Below are 20,958 nucleotides of genomic sequence, written 5' to 3' on the forward strand. Positions count from 1 at the left end.
GGATTTTTTGACGTAGAGAAAATAACCTAATTAGATGACCTATACTTGACTATAATTATTCTATATATAAGCAGAAGTGTAGTAGAACTATAGTGCTCGAAGTCTTTGATGCGCCTATGAGGATAATAAATCAAGGTATATATATAGATCAAAACTTTACCATTAGTTTGAAAATTTACAACTCACTCACGTCAAAGAAAAAATAAAAATAAAAATTCAACAAAAAAAACCTTTCCCTAGTAGCCTCATCATTGGAAGTGTGTCAGTAGCATTTTAAATTATCCTTTCAAGGCAAAATCTCCAAAACTTTTTTCTGCGTATTTATTTATTTATATGCGCGTGACTCTCAAATTTCCGTTCTCGTTAAGTGGTCAAAGTTGCTTTGTTTTGTCAATTCACAAAAACTCCAATAATTTATTTTTCTGTACGTAAGTTCTGTAGTGTGTGTTGCGTATGATTATTATTCTGCAAACTCTGCGTAAGTATATATACTTTCAAGAAAACAAATGGAGTAGTTCAAAAACCTACTTTCAAGAAAGCAAAAGTAAAAATGTTCTTTTTTTTCAACTCAGTTTCCTCTTAAACGGTGAAAAGCCTCTGTTTCTACTACTATACATTTAAGGTAACTTCGACTCTTAAAAAGAAAAGGAGAGTTCAAAGGTTTTTTTTTCACAAATGTATACATGGCCTCAAGCTTGTTGAATATGGACTTTACATTATATGATAAGATTTAGGCCCAAAGGCTTTAATATATAGCACATTTAAACATCCACAACAAATGATGATATTCATAGTTTTGGTAAAAAGTTTCATATCTTGTATTGATAACCTTATCTCTATAATCAAAGATGATATACCAAAGTTTTACATTAGCTCTAGTATTGATACAGTTTGTGACTGGGTAAGTTTTTTGCAATGTCTCCTAACACAAAAAAAAAAAAAAAAACAACCACTACAACAAAAACTCATACAGATATTTTAAAAAAAATACATATATATGATTAAATTTTGGTATCTCTATCTATAAAATACTATTTGATAGAACGACGACTTAACGGCAAACTCGGTGAAGAAGGAAAGAAAGAACTGAAGACTTGAAAGACCGATGCTCACAGCGTTTGCAAGTCACGCGCGCTCTCACGTTTTCGCGTTTGTAACTGTCCCAACAATCACGCGCCGCCTCCGTATAAATACCTTATCATCACGTTCACGTCGCATATCGTCTCTCTCCTCTTCTTCTCTTCTCATTAGCGAAAAAAACTTCTCCAATCATCGAACCCACAAGTCTGTTGTTACTATTCTTCCTCGTTCTCGTTGTTGTTCGAGCTCCGCGGTTATGGGATCTTCTTCTGCGTTGGGCGACCGGTTACATTATCCTGATTCCCGTCGTGATGATTCCGTCGTCGATGACTACCACGGCGTCAAGATCGTAGATCCGTACCGTTGGTAAAGTGTTCGTTTCCCATCTGTAAAATTCTCTCTCGTTCGTTTAGGTTTCGTAATAGCTCTCCATAGCTCCAGCTGAGAACAATATAATCTGGATTTGACTTTGAGATTGACCTTCCTAAAATTGTTGTGGATTTGATTCAATTTAGTTATGCTTTTGTATCCTTTTTTTTTTTTTTTTTTTTTGCGTTGAATTTGTCATTCTGGATTTGTGTGTGTTCGATAGGTTAGAGGATCCTGATGCTGAAGAAGTGAAGCAATTCGTGGAGAACCAAGTGAAATTGACAGATTCTGTGCTTGAAAAATGCGAAACTAAGGATAAGCTCCGTCAGAATATAACCAAACTTATCGATCATCCGCGTTACGATTCACCCTTCAGGCAAGGGAATAAGTACTTTTACTTCCATAACACCGGGTTACAGGCCCAAAGTGTGCTTTATATGCAGGTATTTCTTGGAGAGACATGGCATTTGTGTATCAGTATATATACATCTAGATTTTTCATTGAATTTGATTGCGTTTTGAGTTCAGGATGATCTCGATGCTGAGCCAGAGGTCTTGCTTGATCCGAATACTCTTAGTGATGATGGAACAGTGGCTTTGAACACCTTTTCTGTTAGCGAGGATGCTAAGTATCTGGCCTATGGTCTTAGTGCTAGTGGTAGCGACTGGGTGATAATTAAGCTGATGAAGATCGAGGACAAGAAAGTGGAGCCTGATACTTTATCATGGGTTTGGTCTTTTACATTGAACTGATTTATCAGTAAAGTTCTACCATCAAGATTTATTCTGATATATTCATGTTTCCTCTCGGGTGAACAGGTTAAGTTTACCGGCATTACGTGGACGCACGACAGCAAAGGATTTTTCTATGGTCGCTACCCAGCTCCCAAGTAAGTCATGTATACTATACTTGATTTCTGGCTTAAGAGACGTACCCGATGTGTTGGAAGAAGCCTTTACATTACAGTTCAAAAAACTTAGTTATTCTGACAATTTGATTTGCAGAGAAGGAGAGGATATCGATGCTGGCACGGAGACGAAATCTAACCTTTATCATGAGCTGTATTACCATTTTCTTGGCACCGATCAATCTCAAGATATCTTGTGCTGGAGAGATCACGAGAATCCTAAGTATCTGTTCGGCGCTGAAGTCACTGATGATGGGAAGGTAACACAACCTGTTCTTATCTTGGGTTAACTTCGTTTAAGCACGTACATCTCACCCTTTTTGTTTTCTGCAAATGCTACCAGAAAACCCTTTTTAATCATTTTCCGGTTTTTATATGATTGTCATGTTACTTAATTTCATAGATCCGTGATTCGTTATCTGGAACTTGAATTCTTAGTTCCTGATTTGAATCACATCATGTTGTTTCTTCATGCAGTACCTAGTCATGAGCATTAGCGAGGGTTGTGACCCTGTCAACAAGTTATACTACTGCGACATGACTTCATTTGCAGGAGGTCTTCAGAGTTTCAGAGGAAGCAGCAGTTTTCTTCCATTCATTAAGCTTGTTGACAATTTTGACGCGCAATATAGTGTTATCTCTAATGATGAGACTCTGTTTACTTTCTTGACAAATAAAGATGCCCCTAAGTACAAATTAGTCCGGGTTGATCTAAAGGAACCAAACAATTGGACTAATGTTGTTGAAGAACACGAGAAGGATGTCCTAGCATCAGCTTGTGCAGTCAATGGGAATCAACTGGTCGCATGCTACATGAGTGATGTAAAGCACATTCTGCAAATTAGAGACTTGAAATCTGGTTCCTTGCTTCACAAATTACCTCTTGATATTGGTTCAGTATCTGATGTTTCTGCTCGTCGGAAGGACAATAGCTTTTTCTTTAGCTTTACTAGCTTCCTCACTCCTGGTGTGATTTACAAGTGTGACTTAGCCAATGAATCTCCAGAAGTTAAAGTATTCCGGGAGGTTACTGTACCCGGATTTGATAGGGAAGCATTTCAAGCCACTCAGGTAACACGCTCTCTAACAGCATCTTCCTACTCTTTCAAAATTGCTTTTGCTTTGCATATGTTGAAGTGGCTTCTGGTCCTCTTTAAAGGTCTTCTATCCCAGCAAGGATGGAACAAAGATACCAATGTTTATTGTGGCGAAAAAGAATATTAAGCTTGATGGATCACACCCATGTTTGCTCTATGCATATGGTGGGTTTAACATAAGCATAACACCGTCATTCAGTGCCAGCCGCATTGTGCTTAGCAAGCATCTCGGTGTTGTTTTCTGCTTTGCAAATATCCGGGGTGGTGGGGAGTATGGTGAGGAATGGCACAAAGCAGGTTCACTTGCCAAAAAGCAGAACTGCTTCGATGACTTTATTTCTGGGGGAGAGTACCTCGTGTCTGCTGGTTATACACAACCGAGCAAGCTGTGTATTGAAGGTGGCAGCAATGGTGGACTCTTAGTTGGTGCTTGCATAAACCAGGTAAGTCTATCTATAAAGCTTAGAATTTGCAATCTTTATTTTTTATATAGCTGGCACACTTATGCATAATTTTAATTCTGCAGAGACCAGACCTTTTTGGGTGTGCTTTGGCTCATGTGGGCGTCATGGACATGTTACGATTTCACAAGTTCACCATAGGTGAGTTCAATTATTTCTCTTTCTTCATATCTGCTGTCTTTCATGGTTCTTTAACTCATGAGATGTTTTGCATGCATAGGTCATGCCTGGACTTCTGATTATGGCTGCTCCGAGAATGAAGAGGAGTTTCATTGGCTTATAAAGTAAGTCTAGCAGTATATGATATGTATGGGATGTTGTGTTGAATTGTTTCCCAATGCTGATTTTTGTTACAATTTGGATGTGAATGTGAAAAAGGTACTCGCCTCTGCACAATGTGAAGAGGCCATGGGAGCAACAAAGTGATCATCTAGTTCAGTACCCATCCACTATGTTACTGACTGCTGATCACGATGACAGAGTTGTGCCACTTCACTCTTTGAAGTTGCTTGCGGTCCGTCCCCTGTCTTGTTTCTGTTTTCTTGTGTTTTTTTCCTCTCAAGGAGGCAGCTTAAAGTTAAACGCTTCTTCCCGTATACATTTGCAGACGGTTCAGCACGTGCTGTGCACAAGCTTAGAGAATAGTCCACAGACAAACCCCATAATTGGTCGTATAGAAGTCAAGGCCGGGCACGGAGCTGGTCGTCCAACTCAAAAAATGGTAATAACAAAATTCACGTTAGTAATGCTTTACAAATTTACATACATTCAATCGTGGCTGAAAAAATTTGAGGTTTTTTTTAACAGATTGATGAGGCAGCTGATCGGTATGCATTCATGGCAAAGATGGTGAATGCTTCATGGACCGAGTAAAACAAAGTCCCTTACCTACAGGCAATTTCTCAACTAGTTCTGTCCCGAAAAAGGTTGTACGAGTCACACATAAACAAGATCACATTTTTTCAGTTTTTCTTTTGACATTCATGCTTTACGGTCCAGTTTATGATGTCCCTTCTATGCTTGACACCCAAAATTAGGGTAGAAGAGACTTAAGAGTGGGTAACGTAATGAGGATTGTATTGAACAGATTCTTTTCGAAATCCCGAACAGAAATGTAGCAGTCAGTTGAATATTTGAGATTGGCTCGGTTTATGTGGCTTTCATAAGAGAGAGCTAGAGTCTGTTATGGCAACCGCAAAATATCCCTGGCTGCTTCATCTTAAACAATTTGGCATTTTGCGTTTTACCACATTTATAGTAGAATACATACGATACAGTCAACAATTTTCATTAATCGTGACCGACATCGAAGAGTACATAATTTAGGAACGAAAACCAGTTCATATAATGGCTGATTGCATTATGAAACGTTTGTCGCCTTTGCAACATTATGGCACTCCGTAAATGGACAGTATAACTATGTAAGGATCTTAAAATTTTAAAGCGATGAAGATAAGCCGCGTATATCAACATAACCAGATAACACAGTTTTGTTCCTCTCCTTCACTTTCGTCTGATATATAACCCTGTTAATACATGAAAGCTAAGCTCAGATTTGCATATAAAAGTGCCTATTGATATTCTGTGTGATATACTGCCAATGAAAAATACACGGAAGAGAGAAAACAAATTCTACCTCAAGTCTTCAAGCCACATTTCGGTTATCAGAGTTTCGCCAGGAAAAACAATGGTGAGGAATCGTCCAGATATGGTTTTGACAGCGGCTGGGTCACCCTTGCAAACACACTTGATGATTGCCTTGATTGCAAAACCTAGTGTGCACAACCCATGCAATATCGGACGAGGGAATCTTCAATGAAACAAGTGTCAGCCGTGTGGGAAGTAAGTAATGTGCGAGTTTTAGAAAGAAAGAAAGGAGAAACATTTCAGTGGTGACTACTACCCAATTATCCCATGTAATGTCCAAGTCATACAATGAAAAATGAATTTTAATCATTTCAACCTGTTGAATATCAAATAACAAGACTTGTTTAGAACAAAAGAGCTTATAAGGGGTACACTAACCCGGCAAGTTTTGCAAATTCAGGATCTGAATGCAGAGGATTATAGTCACCAGACAGCCTATAAAGCAATGCCTGCAAGGAGATATAAACCAAGATTGTTAGATAGTGTGAACAAGTAGGCAATCAAAAGGGAACATAAACAACTTAAATGAAAATCACCAGTACACCTCAATGAAATTAGAACTGCTTTTTCCAAATCCAAACAAGTTTTACATCATCAACTTGCCTGTGATGGGTGGGTGCACTCTTCGCAAACCGTCAAAGGTTGTCTTTGTGGGATTTTCACAGCTACACCCTGGTTACTTGGATAATTTTTGTAAGAAAATGGTTGAGAAGAATTTGAGAAACCGCCAGCACCTCTTAGAAATACTGTCGTCCTGCAGAGAGTAAGTTCAGGATTAGTTCATAAGTTTCCAAGGCAAAATTTCCCAGAATAAGTACCTGCAGAGACGTTCTTACCTATTCGTGCATAACAGTTCCCCTGACCCTTGCTCGTAACTTTTGGTTTCTATCTCAAGGATAGCTGCTTTACCTACAAGATTGTCATGAGAGACAACAAAAAAAAAAGATCAAATTCAAATGCCTACAATATGGATGCATAACAGTAAAAGACCAAATATTCCACCTGTTAAATTAGGGATAGTTAGATGCTTGGAGTTACAATATTAGAAACCTAATTTTTCAATACACCAAACAAACAGTAGTGACAACTGACAAGTACCTTTATCTTGCAATCCAGCAAGGCTTACTTTGTTAATTAACTGCATCAACATGAACAACAACAATTCAGAAAAATAAAGCAAAGGCCACTTCGTATATAGAAGAAGAAGCCAATCAAAAAGTCAGAAACAGCTAAAACAATAATCCAGTATGAAGATACGATTCTTAGTGAAAATCCCACAGCAAAAACATCTATGAATATACGTATTATACACGTAAAAGGTACTTACAGATGCCTTGGAAGGTAATGGCCTGCATATTTCTATGTACTGCTGTCCATGCAACAAGAGACTAGGATCATATCTGCAGACAAGAAACAACAACAACATCATGACAGTTGCCATCCTTAATTCACATATTCTATGTATTCAATTATGACAGGGATTGATATACAGTTTTAATATAGTGGAACACTTAGTATGAAAATTCAATAAGCCAATTGCAATTGAGGAACTTCAGAACTTGAAACAAATCCAATTTACAACAAAGTGGCAAGACATCAAATATATACAAGACAGAAGATTGTGCTTACTTAAAACCCGGAAAATTCAGTCTTGTCATAGATCCAAGGGTGAATAGTGAAGCAAAAGTTGGTAATACCTATAATTTAAAAGCAAAATAACATGGATTACTCAAAAAAAAAAAAAAAAAAAAAAATTAGAAACAGTCACAAGAAGATCCAGATCAATCATTGAAGATACCTGAATAAAATCTTGACCATCTCTGTGATACACAAACTTGAGCTCATCGGAATCAACAGCATCTTGGCCACAAGCACCAATTCCCAAAGCATAGATTGCAACATCTCTAATTTATACACACAAAGTAAAACATCCCAAATAAATTTTAATTTCCTAATCTCCCCCACGACGTTCTCTACCATGTTTATCCATTTTACAAGAGTAGTAGATGCGAACCTTTCATTATAGGTGTATTGCGTCTGTGAGGGGAAAAGAAATTAAGAGTGAGTTCGTCTCGATCAAAGTAAATATCAGATAGGGAGAAGAAGAAATCAAACCTCGGGAAGCTTGTGAGCGAGAAGGAGATCAGGATTGAATTCAGAATCACTTGTCGCCATCTCCGATCAGGTTCAGAGCTTTGCTGACTTTTTCTCCTTTCAGTGTTTTTAGTCACTTTTATTAGACAAGTCGTTTCCTTTAAAACGACGTCGGCTTTTTTCAAATAATTGAAAAATGCAAATCCCAATGCTTTTATTACATAGGATAAGATTTTTTCTTGTCTTATCCAATGTCACATATCAAGACTATTAATTTTGATCATAAGTATTAGTACATCATTAACTATATTGGGCATTTGGTCTAGTGGTATGATTTTCGTTTTGGGTGCAAGAGGTCTCGAGTTCGATTCTCGGAATGCCCCTGTTTTTGCAGCTGGCCAGCTTGGGAAATATTTTGGAATTGTCAATTGAAGATTCCTATCATATCAGACTGTAACACTATTTGTTGTGAATAAGGAATGGTTTACGATGACACTATAGAATTCTATATATATTTGAATAAAGTTTTGCTCCACAGAAAAAGAAAGAATATAAGAATTGAGACCTCGAGCTGAGATCGTTACAAACTGATATACCCATACACTCTTTTATAATTTCATTCATTAGCAAAATGAAGAATGAATAAAACAAGAAACCGCTTCATAGAACGCGTCAGTCAGCTGGTTTGGCTGACCATGATCTCTCTCCTTCATCTCTCTATCTAACCGCATGCTTAAAGCGGTCTGGTGCGGCGACCACTTGCCCTACCGCAGAGAAGAGCGTTCCTTGGGACTGGGTATTCATCTCTGAGAGAAGTCGAGGGTGTGTAGACACGTAAATAGAACTGTTGTCCTAAGTATTGCCTAGCCCAGAACTCGGATCTTAGATTCCACATTCCTACGTTGTCGAGTGCTATCAATATAGCTGTCCATGAGCTTGGATATACCTGTAGACGAATGGTTAATCCAATGTTTCACATTTGACAAAAACATGATTACATTATGGCTTTTGTATGCAAAAAGATGTGATCTACCTGAACTGTGCAGCGAGCAACTGCATCGCGTAGATTGTACTCGTTCCTACTGTCTGGACTCCACTGCCCACCATCCATGCTGTGTATCAGAAGAACCATCTTTAGTCCAAAGCGATCAAAGATCAAGAAATGATTCAAAATCTTAAATCAGAGGATGAAACTTACCCAACGACCCAGAAAGAGTAACCATCAAGATGCCAGCTCTGGACAATATCTTCAGAGTTTTCGAAAACAATCTCCACAAAGGTTCTGTAATCAACTTGCATAACTGATGTGTCGAGGTATATTCCTCCACCAGTGGGTTGGTACTGTATGCTTCCAGTCCTGTAAACACCGTCAATCTTGAAATAGTCCGCGAGTTTCAAGGGAGTGTCTGCTGGTTTGAATGACACACTGTTCACAGCGTATCGTTGCTTCCCGTCAACCTGACCAGCAGAGCTAGCAAGTCTGATCGTTCTTGTTGTGTTTATCATACCATAATGGTACGATCCTTGTGGATTCGGCCTTGGTCCACTCGCTGTAAGGTTAGTCCTATAAGACACAACAACATAACAACATCAAAACTTTACTGGCCACAACCAGCGAAAAAAAAGCTTCTTAAAGAATGTTTTTAAGGACAGTTAGTATTCAATACCTGATGGCTCGAGCCTGGTTCAAGGACCAGTCGATCTGAATGGTAGGTCCACCAGGAATAGGTCCAGAAACAGCACCAGCAGAGTTACTGTAACGGAGAACACCCGTGGTGGTAAGGACATTGGAGGTAAAACGAGAAGAGACGACCACGTAATAATCCCGTGGAGGCTGGTCAGCGGTTACAAGGACAGAGTAAGATTGGCCAACATGAACATCGAGCGAAGAGAAAGTAGTCTGAAGAGTGTGTGTCCCTTCGACTTCGACCACTTTCATCTTGTGGTTTTGAATGCGGAAGTTGAGAGAGTCTTGTAATCCCACATTGGATATTCTCAGTCTGTATGTCTTACCTGAGGAACAATAAAAAAAGAAGAAACTCACATCATCAGTAAAACTGTATGTAAATGACTTAATTCAGAAATCAAGATGAGACGAAGAGGCAAAAACCTTGTTCAACATTGAGAGTAGCACCACTTGAACGACCATTGATGAGGATACCATCTGGTAAAGGAAGCTTCTTACCATTATCTAGCTGTGCCTTCAAATCCTACACAAACGAAATCGTTGAAGTCGGTTAAGGAGTTAGTTACTCTGCTTTAAGCTACTCTGTTTCACTCTGTTTTAAGGTTTTGCATCTTATTTGTAAACACTTTTTAAGTTCATTAAGAAATTCAGATAACAGAGTTATGATAATTACCGTGTGGTTTGATTTGTACCAGTCACCGATGAGGACGGTGGTATCTCCGGCGGGATCAGGGAAAGGGACGGGGATCCTAGGACGACTGAGGATACGAATGCCGCCAAATCCACCGGCGGCTTTGTGGAAAGCGAGAGAAGGGAAGTAGTAGAAACTACCGATCTGATCCTTCATCTGAAGCACGTAAGTATAGTTCTGACCCGGTGGGATTGGGCATGTTGTTCCGTACACTCCATCCACGAACGAGTTCCTCCTCTGCTGAACTCCGTTCCTGCGTTTTTTTCAGAAAAATAATATATTTATAATTAACCCCGAAACTATCGTGCATTCATAATCTCGCCGCTGCAAATGCTATAGAAATCAATTTTATCCCCAAAACTAATATAAATGTAAATCTTTCCCCTAAAAAGGGTCATGTGCATTGATATAGGTTTTCACTGAATTTCTCAGAATAAAAATAAATAAATAAGAAAAAAATAATAATATTTTAATAAAAAGTAAGGAGAATGATTCTCAAGGTTTTTCATTTTGGAAACTTGAGAAACTCATAAAATCCATTACTCTCATGTGACACATATCACTTTCTAAGTTGTTATAATTTGTTATAATAAATTAATTCCACAAAAAATTTAAAATCTTAATTAAACAGTCTATTTGTTATTATTTGTTATTTTTTTATTTTTTATAAATCATAAAATAAAACTAGCTATTTAACAAGTTTCATTTTGCATAATATTATGTAGTTCATATTATTTTTAAGTAATATTAGTTGATATTATATAAAATATAACTAATTAATAAAATTAAATATATTTAATAAATAATTTAGTTTGTTTATAAAATATTAATAATGTTAAGATAAAATACAAAATAACAAAATAAATATTCAAATAAAATTATCTTAAAATATTATGTTATATTAAAAATAATAATATTGTAAAAATGAGAAACTCATTGGATTTCTCACACCAATGGACATACAAAATTAATCAAAAGTTCTCAAATTTCTAAACACTAAAAAACTAATATTATATTAGTGAGAGATTCATTTGAATCTCTACCAATACAGATGCTAATAATTTGGTAAGGTGGACCCATTTTCGCACATGTAAAAAAGTTTAAATTTTGTGAAGTCAGTAGTCACTGTTCATATTAAATAGCCATGCATGACCGAAAACAAAATTATAAAAACTATATAATTGAATTAAACCAGTAATCACCCAACTAATCACGTCTGTCGTGTTGTGTGTAAATAGTTGTTACGTGGACCAAATCCGACATAAGGTGTGGCCAAAACCAAATCTTAAGTACTTAGGTGTTTTTTTAAAATTTAAAGCACGTTTTATTATTACATCACTATTCAAGAAAGAAAGAAAGAAAAAAATACTATTCACGAGAAGAGAAAAATAACTACTACGCCTAGCCAGTAGCCACTATCTATCGACAACGACATAATTCAATACTAGTAATGCAAATATCTAAATATTGAAATTAAACTAAGACAAAAATTGTATTGTTATATAGTATGAGATTTGAAAAACTGTGATTTCAGATATTAGGATAGTTATAATTACCATGAGAGGAGGAAAGGTTCGTCGAGGCTATTGTAGACGTTAATGATGATATTGTCATTAGTGACGGAGTGAATGTCCGGTCCCGGAAACTGCCCGTTGATCAAAATACCCTAAACCGCAAAAATGAAAACGAGAGATCCAAAGATTTGAAAAAAAACTGGATCTATAAACTAAACCAAACAGAACAGTGAAACTAATGCAACTGATAGAAGTTATTATTATTACCTGTTGACGAACACCGAGTGGGTAGATATCGCCGTAAGTAATGTTCCACTCATAGAATCTGTACGGGTCCTCCGCCGTGACGGCGAAGAGAAGCGAGAGTCCAATGAATAATGCGGCGGCGAATGAGGCATTGGCCGCCATTTTCTTTGTATAGAAGAAAGGTATTTTTGGCGTGATGTTTCTCTCTCTCTTTACATTCAGATTTGAATGTTGTAGAGTTGTGTAGAGAAGAGTCGGCACGTATTATAAGAAAAGAGTTTTTACAGCAGGCAGAGAGAGAGAGAGAGAGAGAGGAAACGAATATAAAGAGAGAAGGAAACAAAGGTCAGTGTCGGTGGCTGGACCCACGAGCGACTCTGTGTTCACTTTGGAAATCTGTATTTGTCTCCCCCGGCCACAATCCACATGGCTAAGCAAGCCAACTTGGTTCCCAATTCTTTCATTTTTAATATGTAATATAGATATTAGACTAATTAAATCTTTTAAATAATTATTAGTTTCTAAAAAAATATATATATTTAATCTCTCACTAATTTTTTTTGGAAATTAAGAATTATTTCAAAGATTTTATTAGTCTAATACTTATATAATATTCTTTTGGAAACTAATAATAAAATCTTTGAAATAATTATTAAGATGCAAATTACTAACTATTTTTTTTTAATTGTAAACCAATCAGAATTTAAAAATTAAGATTTTTTATCTATGTATACAATATAATTATTTTAATAACTATATTTGAAAGCTTTTGTTGAAATTTTAAATTATGATTATTCTCTTATTTTTCTTTTATTTTATTTACAAATTGTTTTAAATTATCATATAATAGATATGATTAAGAAATATGTAGATTTACCAAACAATTGCAATATTTTCAACTCTTAGGGGTTATTATTGGAGATGTGATTTCTAAATCCATATAGAATTATAATTAATGGAAATCAAAACATATGGATTTTAAAATAATATGTTTTATCCTTAGATTTGAATCCTTCTATTTTACACTTTCAAATCCATTCAAATCTAAAAGATTATGTGGATTTTAAAATCCAAAAATAAATCATTAAATGAATAATATGAGATTTTAACAAGTATTTGTAAATCATATAATCAATAACACATAACTTTGATAAATATTTTAAAATCAATGATTGAATAACACATTATTTTTGTTTAGATTTCCGAATCTATTAAAATCATAGAACCAATAACTCCATCTTAACCAAAATAACTTTTTAAAAAAATATAATAATAATTTTTATTATAATTTTATAATAATAAGATATATTATAATTTCAGAAAAAATTGTTTACAATACCACCGAGATATTTCCTAGTTACTTTATTAAATTAGAAACAAAATATTATTTGTGGTAAAGTAAATAAGGAAATTATATATTTGATTATTGTAATTTGGATTTTTGTACTTTTTAAAATCGTTGGTGTTGTTAATTGACCGCCGACTGTTTTGGAAGGGAAAATATCTGTAGTAAGATTTATTTTGTTTGCCTTGTAATAAGATTTCACTCTAATAAACTGTGGGCATCTTCAATTCAGTAGAGATTATTTCTATGGACTACTGGTGAAAAACAATTAACGGTTTGTAATTTTTATATACAGTAGTTGAGGCTGAGTCTTTCACGACATGTATTGTTTGAGTCAAAACGTCACGTACATGTGCATTAAAGAACCAAAGATAAGAAGAAAGGTCTTTCCAATTATTGAACTGGAGACAGGAATACATATATCCTAGTGTGATTATTATCTATTGAATTACTAGTAAAACTATAGTCGGACCACCTACTCCAATAGATTCAATAGTTGACGTATACAATAGTGTAAAAAAAACTTCGAAACGAAGATAACACACAAAAAAGGTAATTTATATGCCTTTTTTTTTTAACGAGTAATTTATATGCCTTTATAACTAATTCGAATAAGGAATAATATTATTGTATCCTTTTTTAGGTTATTATTGTATGTCCTTTGAATAAAGTTTGCTAGAAGATGAAGAAGGGACCCCTTTCTGATTGTAAGATCAAAATTCGTTTGGAAGCTCAATTCAATTTTCTTTGGCTTTTTCGAATGGTTCTCCTTCTGTAACTTCAATTTCTAGGCAGAGGCTTTAACTTCAGTAATAATTCTCAATTCTTGGATTTTCATGAAATTTCTCACACATATGGCAATAACATAGGAAAATATGGTGCATGGATCCAAAAAGTAGTTACTAGAGAGGAAAACCTTACTTGTACTTATCAAAAAGGAAAACATTAGCCTGACATGCGTTTACAATTCCGGATTTATCGCCTCTCACTACTCTCATACTTTGTTGTGAGTCATTAGCAGCACCTTTAATAAAAGGGACTAACTACTTTATCCAAAAATTAAGGTAAAGTGATTAAACATTTAATTACTAATGCTACAAAAAGATTGTAATTGGGTGAGGAAGCGACGCGTCAGAGCAATTTGAAATTGGCGTAGGGGTCCCATGGCATGTTAAATTATGGAATAAAGTTTGATCTAGATAGGTCTGTATAAATGAACAACACTTCCAAAAAAGTTCACCAATAATAGTATAATACCAAAAACTAAAAAAAAAAAAAAAAAGATCAAGAATAAATAAAAATACTAAAAAGATACAAAACGCGTACGGTGACTGTAAATGTAATAACGACACATGGATTAAGTGTTCTATGTGTGGACAACAACATTCGAATCCATTGTACATTCATCGGATAATAGGCTCCGTAGAATTTAGAACATTGTTTCGATTTGTACTTATTTTAAGTTGTTGCGTAGTGTCGTTGAAACTTGAACAAGAGTTGTATTTTGTAAAACGCATTTTACACAGTACAATTTGCTTCACACCACAGTTATTAAGTTGCAGAATAAGTTGGTTATGAAAAACTTAGAAGAAAGACTAGTCTTAGACTTCGATTGTCCTCGTTGGTTTTGTTTCTTAAATCTTTTTTTAATAATATAAAGGAAGGTATCAAGTAAGAAACGTTTCCAACATTCTTTATATTAGAAACGTCCCTTTCATTTGTTGAAGAATGTTGCTTATTTTATTATTATTTTGGTCTAAAAAAATTCTAAGAAACCCCTTACAAACACCAATTAGGATAGTCTTAGTTTCAGGGCATAGAAGTTTCAATTTCAAATATTGAATTATTACTCATGATAACCAGGTTGACTTGAAAATGAGTTAGGTTGCTCAGCTAGTGGTTGAGGTCATTGATGGCGTAATAGTGCTGGTTCAAGAATCACTATCCAGGAGTCAAGGACCACTATTAATCAGAGAACCAGCTGCAAAAACTTATGTGTCATTGAGGCAAAACCAAAATTTGTCAGATGTTGTACAACAATGGGTTTAAGTATAACAGTGTTTCTTTACACAACCGGTCTGGGTATTGTTACAACCTCATTAGCTTCGTCTTTTTTTCTCTTAATTTAGAAATCTAGAGATCCACATTGTTTGCTCTCTATAGATTTTGCAGTAGATCCAGCCTCTGTGTGTTTATTATCACCGTTTCCGTTTCCTCTTGGTCTTCCAATGCCCATCTTAGGCAAACCACGGTTCAATCCTTCCAACAACACACAAGCTTTGCACCATTTCTGCATCATTGTATAAGATAATTCATTCAAAAAGTAAAAACAAGCACATTTTATCATCTCCAGTGCACATCATATTAGTTCTAATGTAAAATATGACTTGCTGTATAAGAGAGAGAGCAGTCATTGTTTTGCAAAGTCTCACCTGGCTAGAAATATACCCGCATCGCTCACATGTCCCTTGCTCAGGCATTTTCGTGGTTGTCGCAATTCTGAAATCTTCACCGGATTTAATGATATCCAGAATGGCTCTTGGCCTGAAATTTATATAACATAAGTTGGATATTTACTACATTGTTTGGTTATGACAAATATAACCAGTAAAAGTTGAACAAGAACCTTAGTCTTTCCAAGTCTTTGATGAACTCACGTGCAAACCCACGATAAGCATTAGGAGAGTATATGCCTGCAATCACAATAAAAATGAATCAACTCCAATATATTTGACCGATAATGCATTCAGCTTATAGTGAAACCGTTGACTTAAGCAACCACTTCGAAAGCAAGCTCAAGTGATAGCTAACAACAGGAAAAAAAAAATTTACATAGCTTTGAAAATGCACAACTCACATTCGGTGGAGAAGTAGTCCAGCTTCTTGAAATAAGCATACGTGTAGCTATGTTAAGGTCTCACGATATCTTCTGTTGACAGTTAAAAAGTTTTTTTCGACATCGTAAAACAAAGAATTTAATAGCAAAGGATATATGACAATCTCCTTTTCGTATGTATATTTGAAAGGTTTGCATCTTGGAATTGGACCATCTTCACCTGTAGTGATTGATGTGCACCGACTCAATCTACAATAACAAAGTTACAAATCAAATCAATCGAGAGACACCAGACAGGAAACATATTTTAACCAAGAAAAAGCATCACCATAAACATATATATAATATACCTAGCAATATCCCCACGGAGTATGTTTAAGAGAACTGTTTCCGCTATATCATCTGCATTATGTCCAGTGACTAACTTATCTACTTTCAATAATGTAGCTCCTCGATCAAGTGCCTTCAAGAAATCAATAAGAGATGAAGGCATAAAACAGAAGATGATTGGTATGATGAACTTTTGAGTGAAGAGGGAATGCTATCACCTGTCGACGAAATACACCACAAAAGGTGCAGTTGTTCTTCAGACCAATCATCTTTACAATGTCGTCCATTGTCCATCCATACAGATCTTTGTACGAAACAATCTGAAGAGGCAAACCATACTGGACCAAAAAAACAAAATCCTTGAATTGACTAATCAACATTAACGATCTTCTTAAAGACTCTTATGTTCCGTAATGCAATCTTAGCATGGTTTTCATCAAAACCAAAACAAACAATGGAATTCCAGAGAGAACACATGACACATAAAACTCAAAAGCTTACTTGAACTTCGTTCCTTTTAACGGTCTCGAGCGAATCATCACGATAACCCGTTATCCCTTCATCAATAGACAAGAGAAACAGATCCAGCCCGTAATTGTGACGTCTGTTTAGTTCTGATAATACATATGCCAGTACTGTCGAATCTGCACACCAGAACCAACTTTTTTGAGTTCTTGATATAACAAGGATGATCTCCACAGTCCAACAGTATTCTATATAACTTTGGTAACATAAGCAGTTGGAGAAACATTATAGCCAATAACATGAAACTAAAACAGAGTGATTCGTAAACATTCTCAAAGGTTTGAACTTTTGAAGCAGAATCCATTGGTGTGTATGTGAAAGACAATACCTTTTCCTCCGGAGGCACCTATAGCAACTCGCTCACCGGATTTGAATAAACGATTCTGAACAATGACTTGGTGAATCTCTTCCTCAAAAACTTCATAGAAGCACTCTCTGCATATCTTTAAAACAAATATACTCAACATCATTGCTCATACAAGAACAAGCAAGAGATTGAGAAGCTAAGATTCTTTTCAAGGAGTAATGAGCCAACGAACCAGCTCGATCATGTATTGAATCGATACCAAATTCAGAGCCTGATTCAAAAAAACTTACCTGTTAGAACCGGAAAGAGAGGACCTAACTCGGAGTCATATGCATAAAACGACGACGTTTGGTTTCGGTATCTGAATTGTTTTAGTTTAATGGGCCTATTGGGCTTTTTTACCCATCTTCAAAAAAACCAATGACAAGATTATGATATACTGTATACTAGTATATAGAACCCACGATGATGGCACTGAAAATCATTTGTTCCCATCAAAAACTTAGGATACGTCAATCGATCTAACATAAATATCTGTGTTAATCCATTTTTACACGTTATGACTTATGAGTAATTGTGTCGACGACAATGACATTCAATCACTAAGTCACGAATGTGTGACGAGTCATGTTTCATGTTTCTTCTATACCAACGCATTAAAATTTCCTAAATACGAAATTGGATGAAGTCAAGCTGGGGTCATCCTAAAATTTATATCCTTTTTTACCTAAAGAATAACTTACTTCTGCCGTTACACAACTCTCAATTTCTTTATCACGAATCGAGAAAGCAGAGGGTTAATTAACACTCATCACCAAATACCAAATGAAGAAGTTTTCATACGATTAAAATACCATGAAATAATTTTGTTTTTTTTTTTAAACCATATACAAGAGAAAGAGAAAACATATGAATACTGTAATCAACAAAAAAGCCAACAAACTTAAACATCATAAAAGCAAAAGATGATCAATCATCACAATAGAAAAAGAAAAAAGAAAAAAACAAAGCAAATCAACCATCATTATTCATAATATTTAATCATAATCTTTTTTTTTTGCTTATTCCTTATCCTTCTTCTCTTCCTCTACGGTGGTCTTGGGGTGGTACCCTGGAAGCTTCTCCTTGATCTTCTCAAGAATCCCTTTCTTCTCCACTGGATGTGCTTCCTCAACCGGATGAGGAGTAACCACCGGAGCAGCAGCGACGGTTGAAGCATCCTCTGTCTTCTTACCGTGTCCAGGAAGCTTCTCCTTCAGTTTATCCATAAACCCTTTCTTCTCCTCCTCTGTTTTGACCTCTACTTCAGTAGTTGTCTTCTTCTTATCCTTCTTCTTCTTCTTCCTCTTCTCACCATCTTCACCTTCTTCCTCGCTTGACTTTTTTAAAAAAAAACACAAACCCATATTAGTTAGAATAAATCTTTCGAATCAACAGATCAGATCTCACGCGATCTTGAATATATAATGATCAGATCTAAAACTTACAGAGCTAGAAGAACTGTCGCTTCTGTGAAGCTTCTCAAGGAGACTAGGCTTCTTCTCTTCCTCTTCGTGCTCGACTTTAATAACCTCTGGCGCTGGCTCAGAGATATGAACCTTCTGCTCGAACTCAGAGTCGATGGTCGTCTCTTCGGGTTTAGTTTCGTCCTTCTTCTTTCCCAAGAAATCGAACAGTCCACGATCAGTAACCTCTGTCGATGATGATTCCTCTGTTGCTACCTTTGGCACCTCCTGCTCAGTAACGTTCTTGGTTTCGTCCGCCATAGTTAAAAAAGTTTTTGAGATGGATTCAAAAGTATTATGTGATGGTTTTGAAATTCAAAAGCAAATGAGAGAAAAGAGGATGATGATTGAGTTTGAGATGAGGAGAAGAAGAAACTGTCGTCTTTTATAGTATCAAGGACTATAGGAAAGGGGTCCAATCCACCGCGGATTTCATGCTGTATTTACACTTTTTTATAGTTTTTTTTTAAAGTGAACAACTATAGAAAAATTATAAATTAGCCCGAATTTGTTTCCTTTTTATACATCTACCACCTAAATTATAATTTCTCTATTCTTTTTTTTTCTATTTATTTATTAGATAAGGTTATAGATGTATCAAAAAGAATTAATTAATTAAAAAAAATAGTTTGCTTACGTGATTGGAGGTCATTCTCTAATACATTATCTGATAAATCTGTTGTTAAATAAATTTAGTGGAACTAGAATAATGGATAGGAATGACAACTAAGATAGATTTGTTCTTTAGGTTTTTACCATCTAGGCTTATCACAATTCACAAGTTTTTTTTTTAATAATACTTGTTTATCTCTAATTTGTAGTACAATGATGGATTTATAAAGTAAAAAGAAATAAGAAAACTATATTCAAACTTTAAAAAGAGCAAGGAATCATTGGAATGAATATATAATATATATATATATATATTTTTTTTTGACAACGCAAAAGAGATTTCTATAATATCTATATTAACATTATTATAGAAGTGTCTTAAAGTTTTGGGGTTTCTTTATGCAAAATAACAGAAATATAGGGACAATGTTGCACATCCCAAAAATGGATTAAAGAAAGGAGAAGCGTACTTAAGGTAAATTAATAGAGCGCGTAAAATAATCTTAACTCTTAAGCTTGCAAATTTTGTTTTAACGCTTCATTGATTAAGAGACACGTGTCATTCATTAAGAAAAAATCGGACGGCGGAGGTGAGAGTTAAGCTGCAAATTAATAAAAAGTCAGAAAATGGAGACAGAGAAAAACGAGATCAATCAATCAAGTTATGACACGTGTCAATATAACGTGGGAAGTTGTCCTTTCCCGTGGGACCCGATACTGTGTACTGATTGGCGTAAAAGACGTGATGTCGGTTACGTGGGTCCACTGGACTTATTGACTAAATGCCACGTCGGAATCATAATAAAGCTTGTTGGAGAAGAAATGTTGAATTTTTGTGAAATTTATAACGTTCCTTTGGTTTTTTTTTTCCCTTGGATGCGTTACAAACAAATTTACCAATAAGAACGTGGTTTTCTATAGCGCTAGGAATCAACGATTCTTATAACTAGGCATATTGAAGAGGCCAATCCAGTGACGCATGATTTTTGAAATTGTAAATGATCTTTGGAAACGTTTTAACGCAAATAATATATATATATATGGATTAAAGAGTATATATCCAAATGCGATTGACCCAACAGATTAGAGGTTTTCTAATAGTGCTATCTGATTTGAGTTGATGCTACAATTGGGATGATTTACGTTTCTTGTGGATTCGTCAAAATTAATGTTAAAGGATGGTCGGCCACCAAAACAAAGATTCAGAACAGTTTACAATAAAGATAATTCGTAATCTTATTTATGGTCTTATGGAGTAAGGTTGTGTATATATATTTTTTTTCTCAACGTTAAATGGATATGTTTTGTTTTAATGCACTTTTTAACAAAAGATAAACTTAGACACGTAAGATAAATGAAATCAGGAAGAGACAAATGAGCATACGATTTCTTGGATTGTTAATGCAATATGTTAATGTCTGTGTGGGATATCACTTTCGACGTATAATTAAAAGATAATCTAGAAAGAATTAATAAAGAGACAGATGGTAATCGGGAATGCCTTCGCCTATAATGACAATGAACCGTGTACCATTCCATTAAAAGATATGAACACGACGTGCCACATCATTCCTAGTCTCTGGTCTCAAGACGTGTCACGAACCGTGACGCAGTAGTACCAACACACATATCAAAACAAAACCAATCTCTTTCAACGACTAAACTTGTTCGTCTTTTTGGTTATTATACACCGAAGCTCCAACT

The 20,958-nt window shown here is 35.4% G+C and overlaps 5 protein-coding genes across 8 annotated transcripts; 1 reads left to right on the top strand and 4 right to left on the bottom strand.

Moving 5' to 3' along the window:
- The first annotated feature begins 832 nt into the window (after positions 1 to 832).
- Positions 833 to 5,047, top strand: LOC104751509 (uncharacterized). The gene is made up of 12 exons (XM_087457097.1): positions 833 to 1,446; positions 1,673 to 1,892; positions 1,978 to 2,178; positions 2,269 to 2,339; positions 2,455 to 2,617; positions 2,835 to 3,428; positions 3,517 to 3,897; positions 3,981 to 4,056; positions 4,136 to 4,199; positions 4,294 to 4,429; positions 4,523 to 4,636; positions 4,723 to 5,047. Exons 1-12 carry the CDS (start codon positions 1,106 to 1,108, stop codon positions 4,786 to 4,788), a joined length of 2,427 nt encoding a protein of 808 aa, XP_087313223.1. The 5' UTR covers positions 833 to 1,105; the 3' UTR covers positions 4,789 to 5,047.
- A 140-nt stretch (positions 5,048 to 5,187) lies between these two features.
- Positions 5,188 to 7,996, bottom strand: LOC104702371 (enoyl-CoA hydratase 2, peroxisomal-like). Of its 2 annotated transcripts, none has more exons than XR_015561164.1 (11): positions 7,678 to 7,914; positions 7,577 to 7,599; positions 7,361 to 7,466; positions 7,192 to 7,259; positions 6,890 to 6,962; positions 6,661 to 6,700; positions 6,399 to 6,471; positions 6,107 to 6,316; positions 5,941 to 6,011; positions 5,552 to 5,725; positions 5,188 to 5,441 (listed from the first exon to the last, which is right to left on the bottom strand). XR_015561164.1 is itself a non-coding variant. In XM_087457101.1 (11 exons), exons 1-11 carry the CDS (start codon positions 7,735 to 7,737, stop codon positions 5,354 to 5,356), a joined length of 927 nt encoding a protein of 308 aa, XP_087313227.1. In that variant the 5' UTR covers positions 7,738 to 7,996; the 3' UTR covers positions 5,188 to 5,353. The 2 variants fall into 2 exon arrangements, 1 of the variants encoding a protein (XP_087313227.1); XM_087457101.1 differs by having other exon boundaries at positions 6,166 to 6,316; positions 7,678 to 7,996.
- Positions 7,997 to 8,139: 143 nt separating this feature from the next.
- On the bottom strand, positions 8,140 to 12,353 carry LOC104702372 (L-ascorbate oxidase homolog). Its single transcript, XM_010418225.3, has 8 exons — positions 11,816 to 12,353; positions 11,591 to 11,700; positions 10,017 to 10,287; positions 9,767 to 9,866; positions 9,324 to 9,669; positions 8,855 to 9,220; positions 8,690 to 8,768; positions 8,140 to 8,602 (listed from the first exon to the last, which is right to left on the bottom strand). Exons 1-8 carry the CDS (start codon positions 11,954 to 11,956, stop codon positions 8,390 to 8,392), a joined length of 1,626 nt encoding a protein of 541 aa, XP_010416527.1. The 5' UTR covers positions 11,957 to 12,353; the 3' UTR covers positions 8,140 to 8,389.
- Positions 12,354 to 15,121: 2,768 nt separating this feature from the next.
- Positions 15,122 to 17,639, bottom strand: LOC104702373 (cytoplasmic tRNA 2-thiolation protein 1-like). 3 transcript variants are annotated; one of them, XM_087457100.1, is made up of 10 exons: positions 17,428 to 17,639; positions 17,159 to 17,273; positions 16,807 to 16,949; positions 16,524 to 16,643; positions 16,326 to 16,438; positions 16,132 to 16,224; positions 15,997 to 16,037; positions 15,766 to 15,832; positions 15,572 to 15,683; positions 15,122 to 15,429 (listed from the first exon to the last, which is right to left on the bottom strand). In XM_087457100.1, exons 4-10 carry the CDS (start codon positions 16,590 to 16,592, stop codon positions 15,265 to 15,267), a joined length of 660 nt encoding a protein of 219 aa, XP_087313226.1. In that variant the 5' UTR covers positions 16,593 to 16,643; positions 16,807 to 16,949; positions 17,159 to 17,273; positions 17,428 to 17,639; the 3' UTR covers positions 15,122 to 15,264. The 3 variants fall into 3 exon arrangements, with proteins under 3 accessions (XP_087313226.1, XP_087313225.1, XP_087313224.1); XM_087457099.1 differs by lacking the exon at positions 17,428 to 17,639 and adding an exon at positions 17,370 to 17,422; XM_087457098.1 differs by lacking the exon at positions 17,428 to 17,639 and having other exon boundaries at positions 17,159 to 17,417.
- Positions 17,640 to 17,988: 349 nt separating this feature from the next.
- LOC104702374 (dehydrin ERD14) lies at positions 17,989 to 19,330 on the bottom strand. The gene is made up of 2 exons (XM_010418227.3): positions 18,625 to 19,330; positions 17,989 to 18,516 (listed from the first exon to the last, which is right to left on the bottom strand). Exons 1-2 carry the CDS (start codon positions 18,901 to 18,903, stop codon positions 18,199 to 18,201), a joined length of 597 nt encoding a protein of 198 aa, XP_010416529.2. The 5' UTR covers positions 18,904 to 19,330; the 3' UTR covers positions 17,989 to 18,198.
- Positions 19,331 to 20,958: the final 1,628 nt, after the last annotated feature.

This window comes from Camelina sativa, chromosome 7 (genome assembly GCF_030686135.1).
Source record: "Camelina sativa cultivar CO46 ecotype springtype chromosome 7, ASM3068613v1".
NCBI classification, from domain to species: domain Eukaryota; kingdom Viridiplantae; phylum Streptophyta; class Magnoliopsida; order Brassicales; family Brassicaceae; genus Camelina; species Camelina sativa.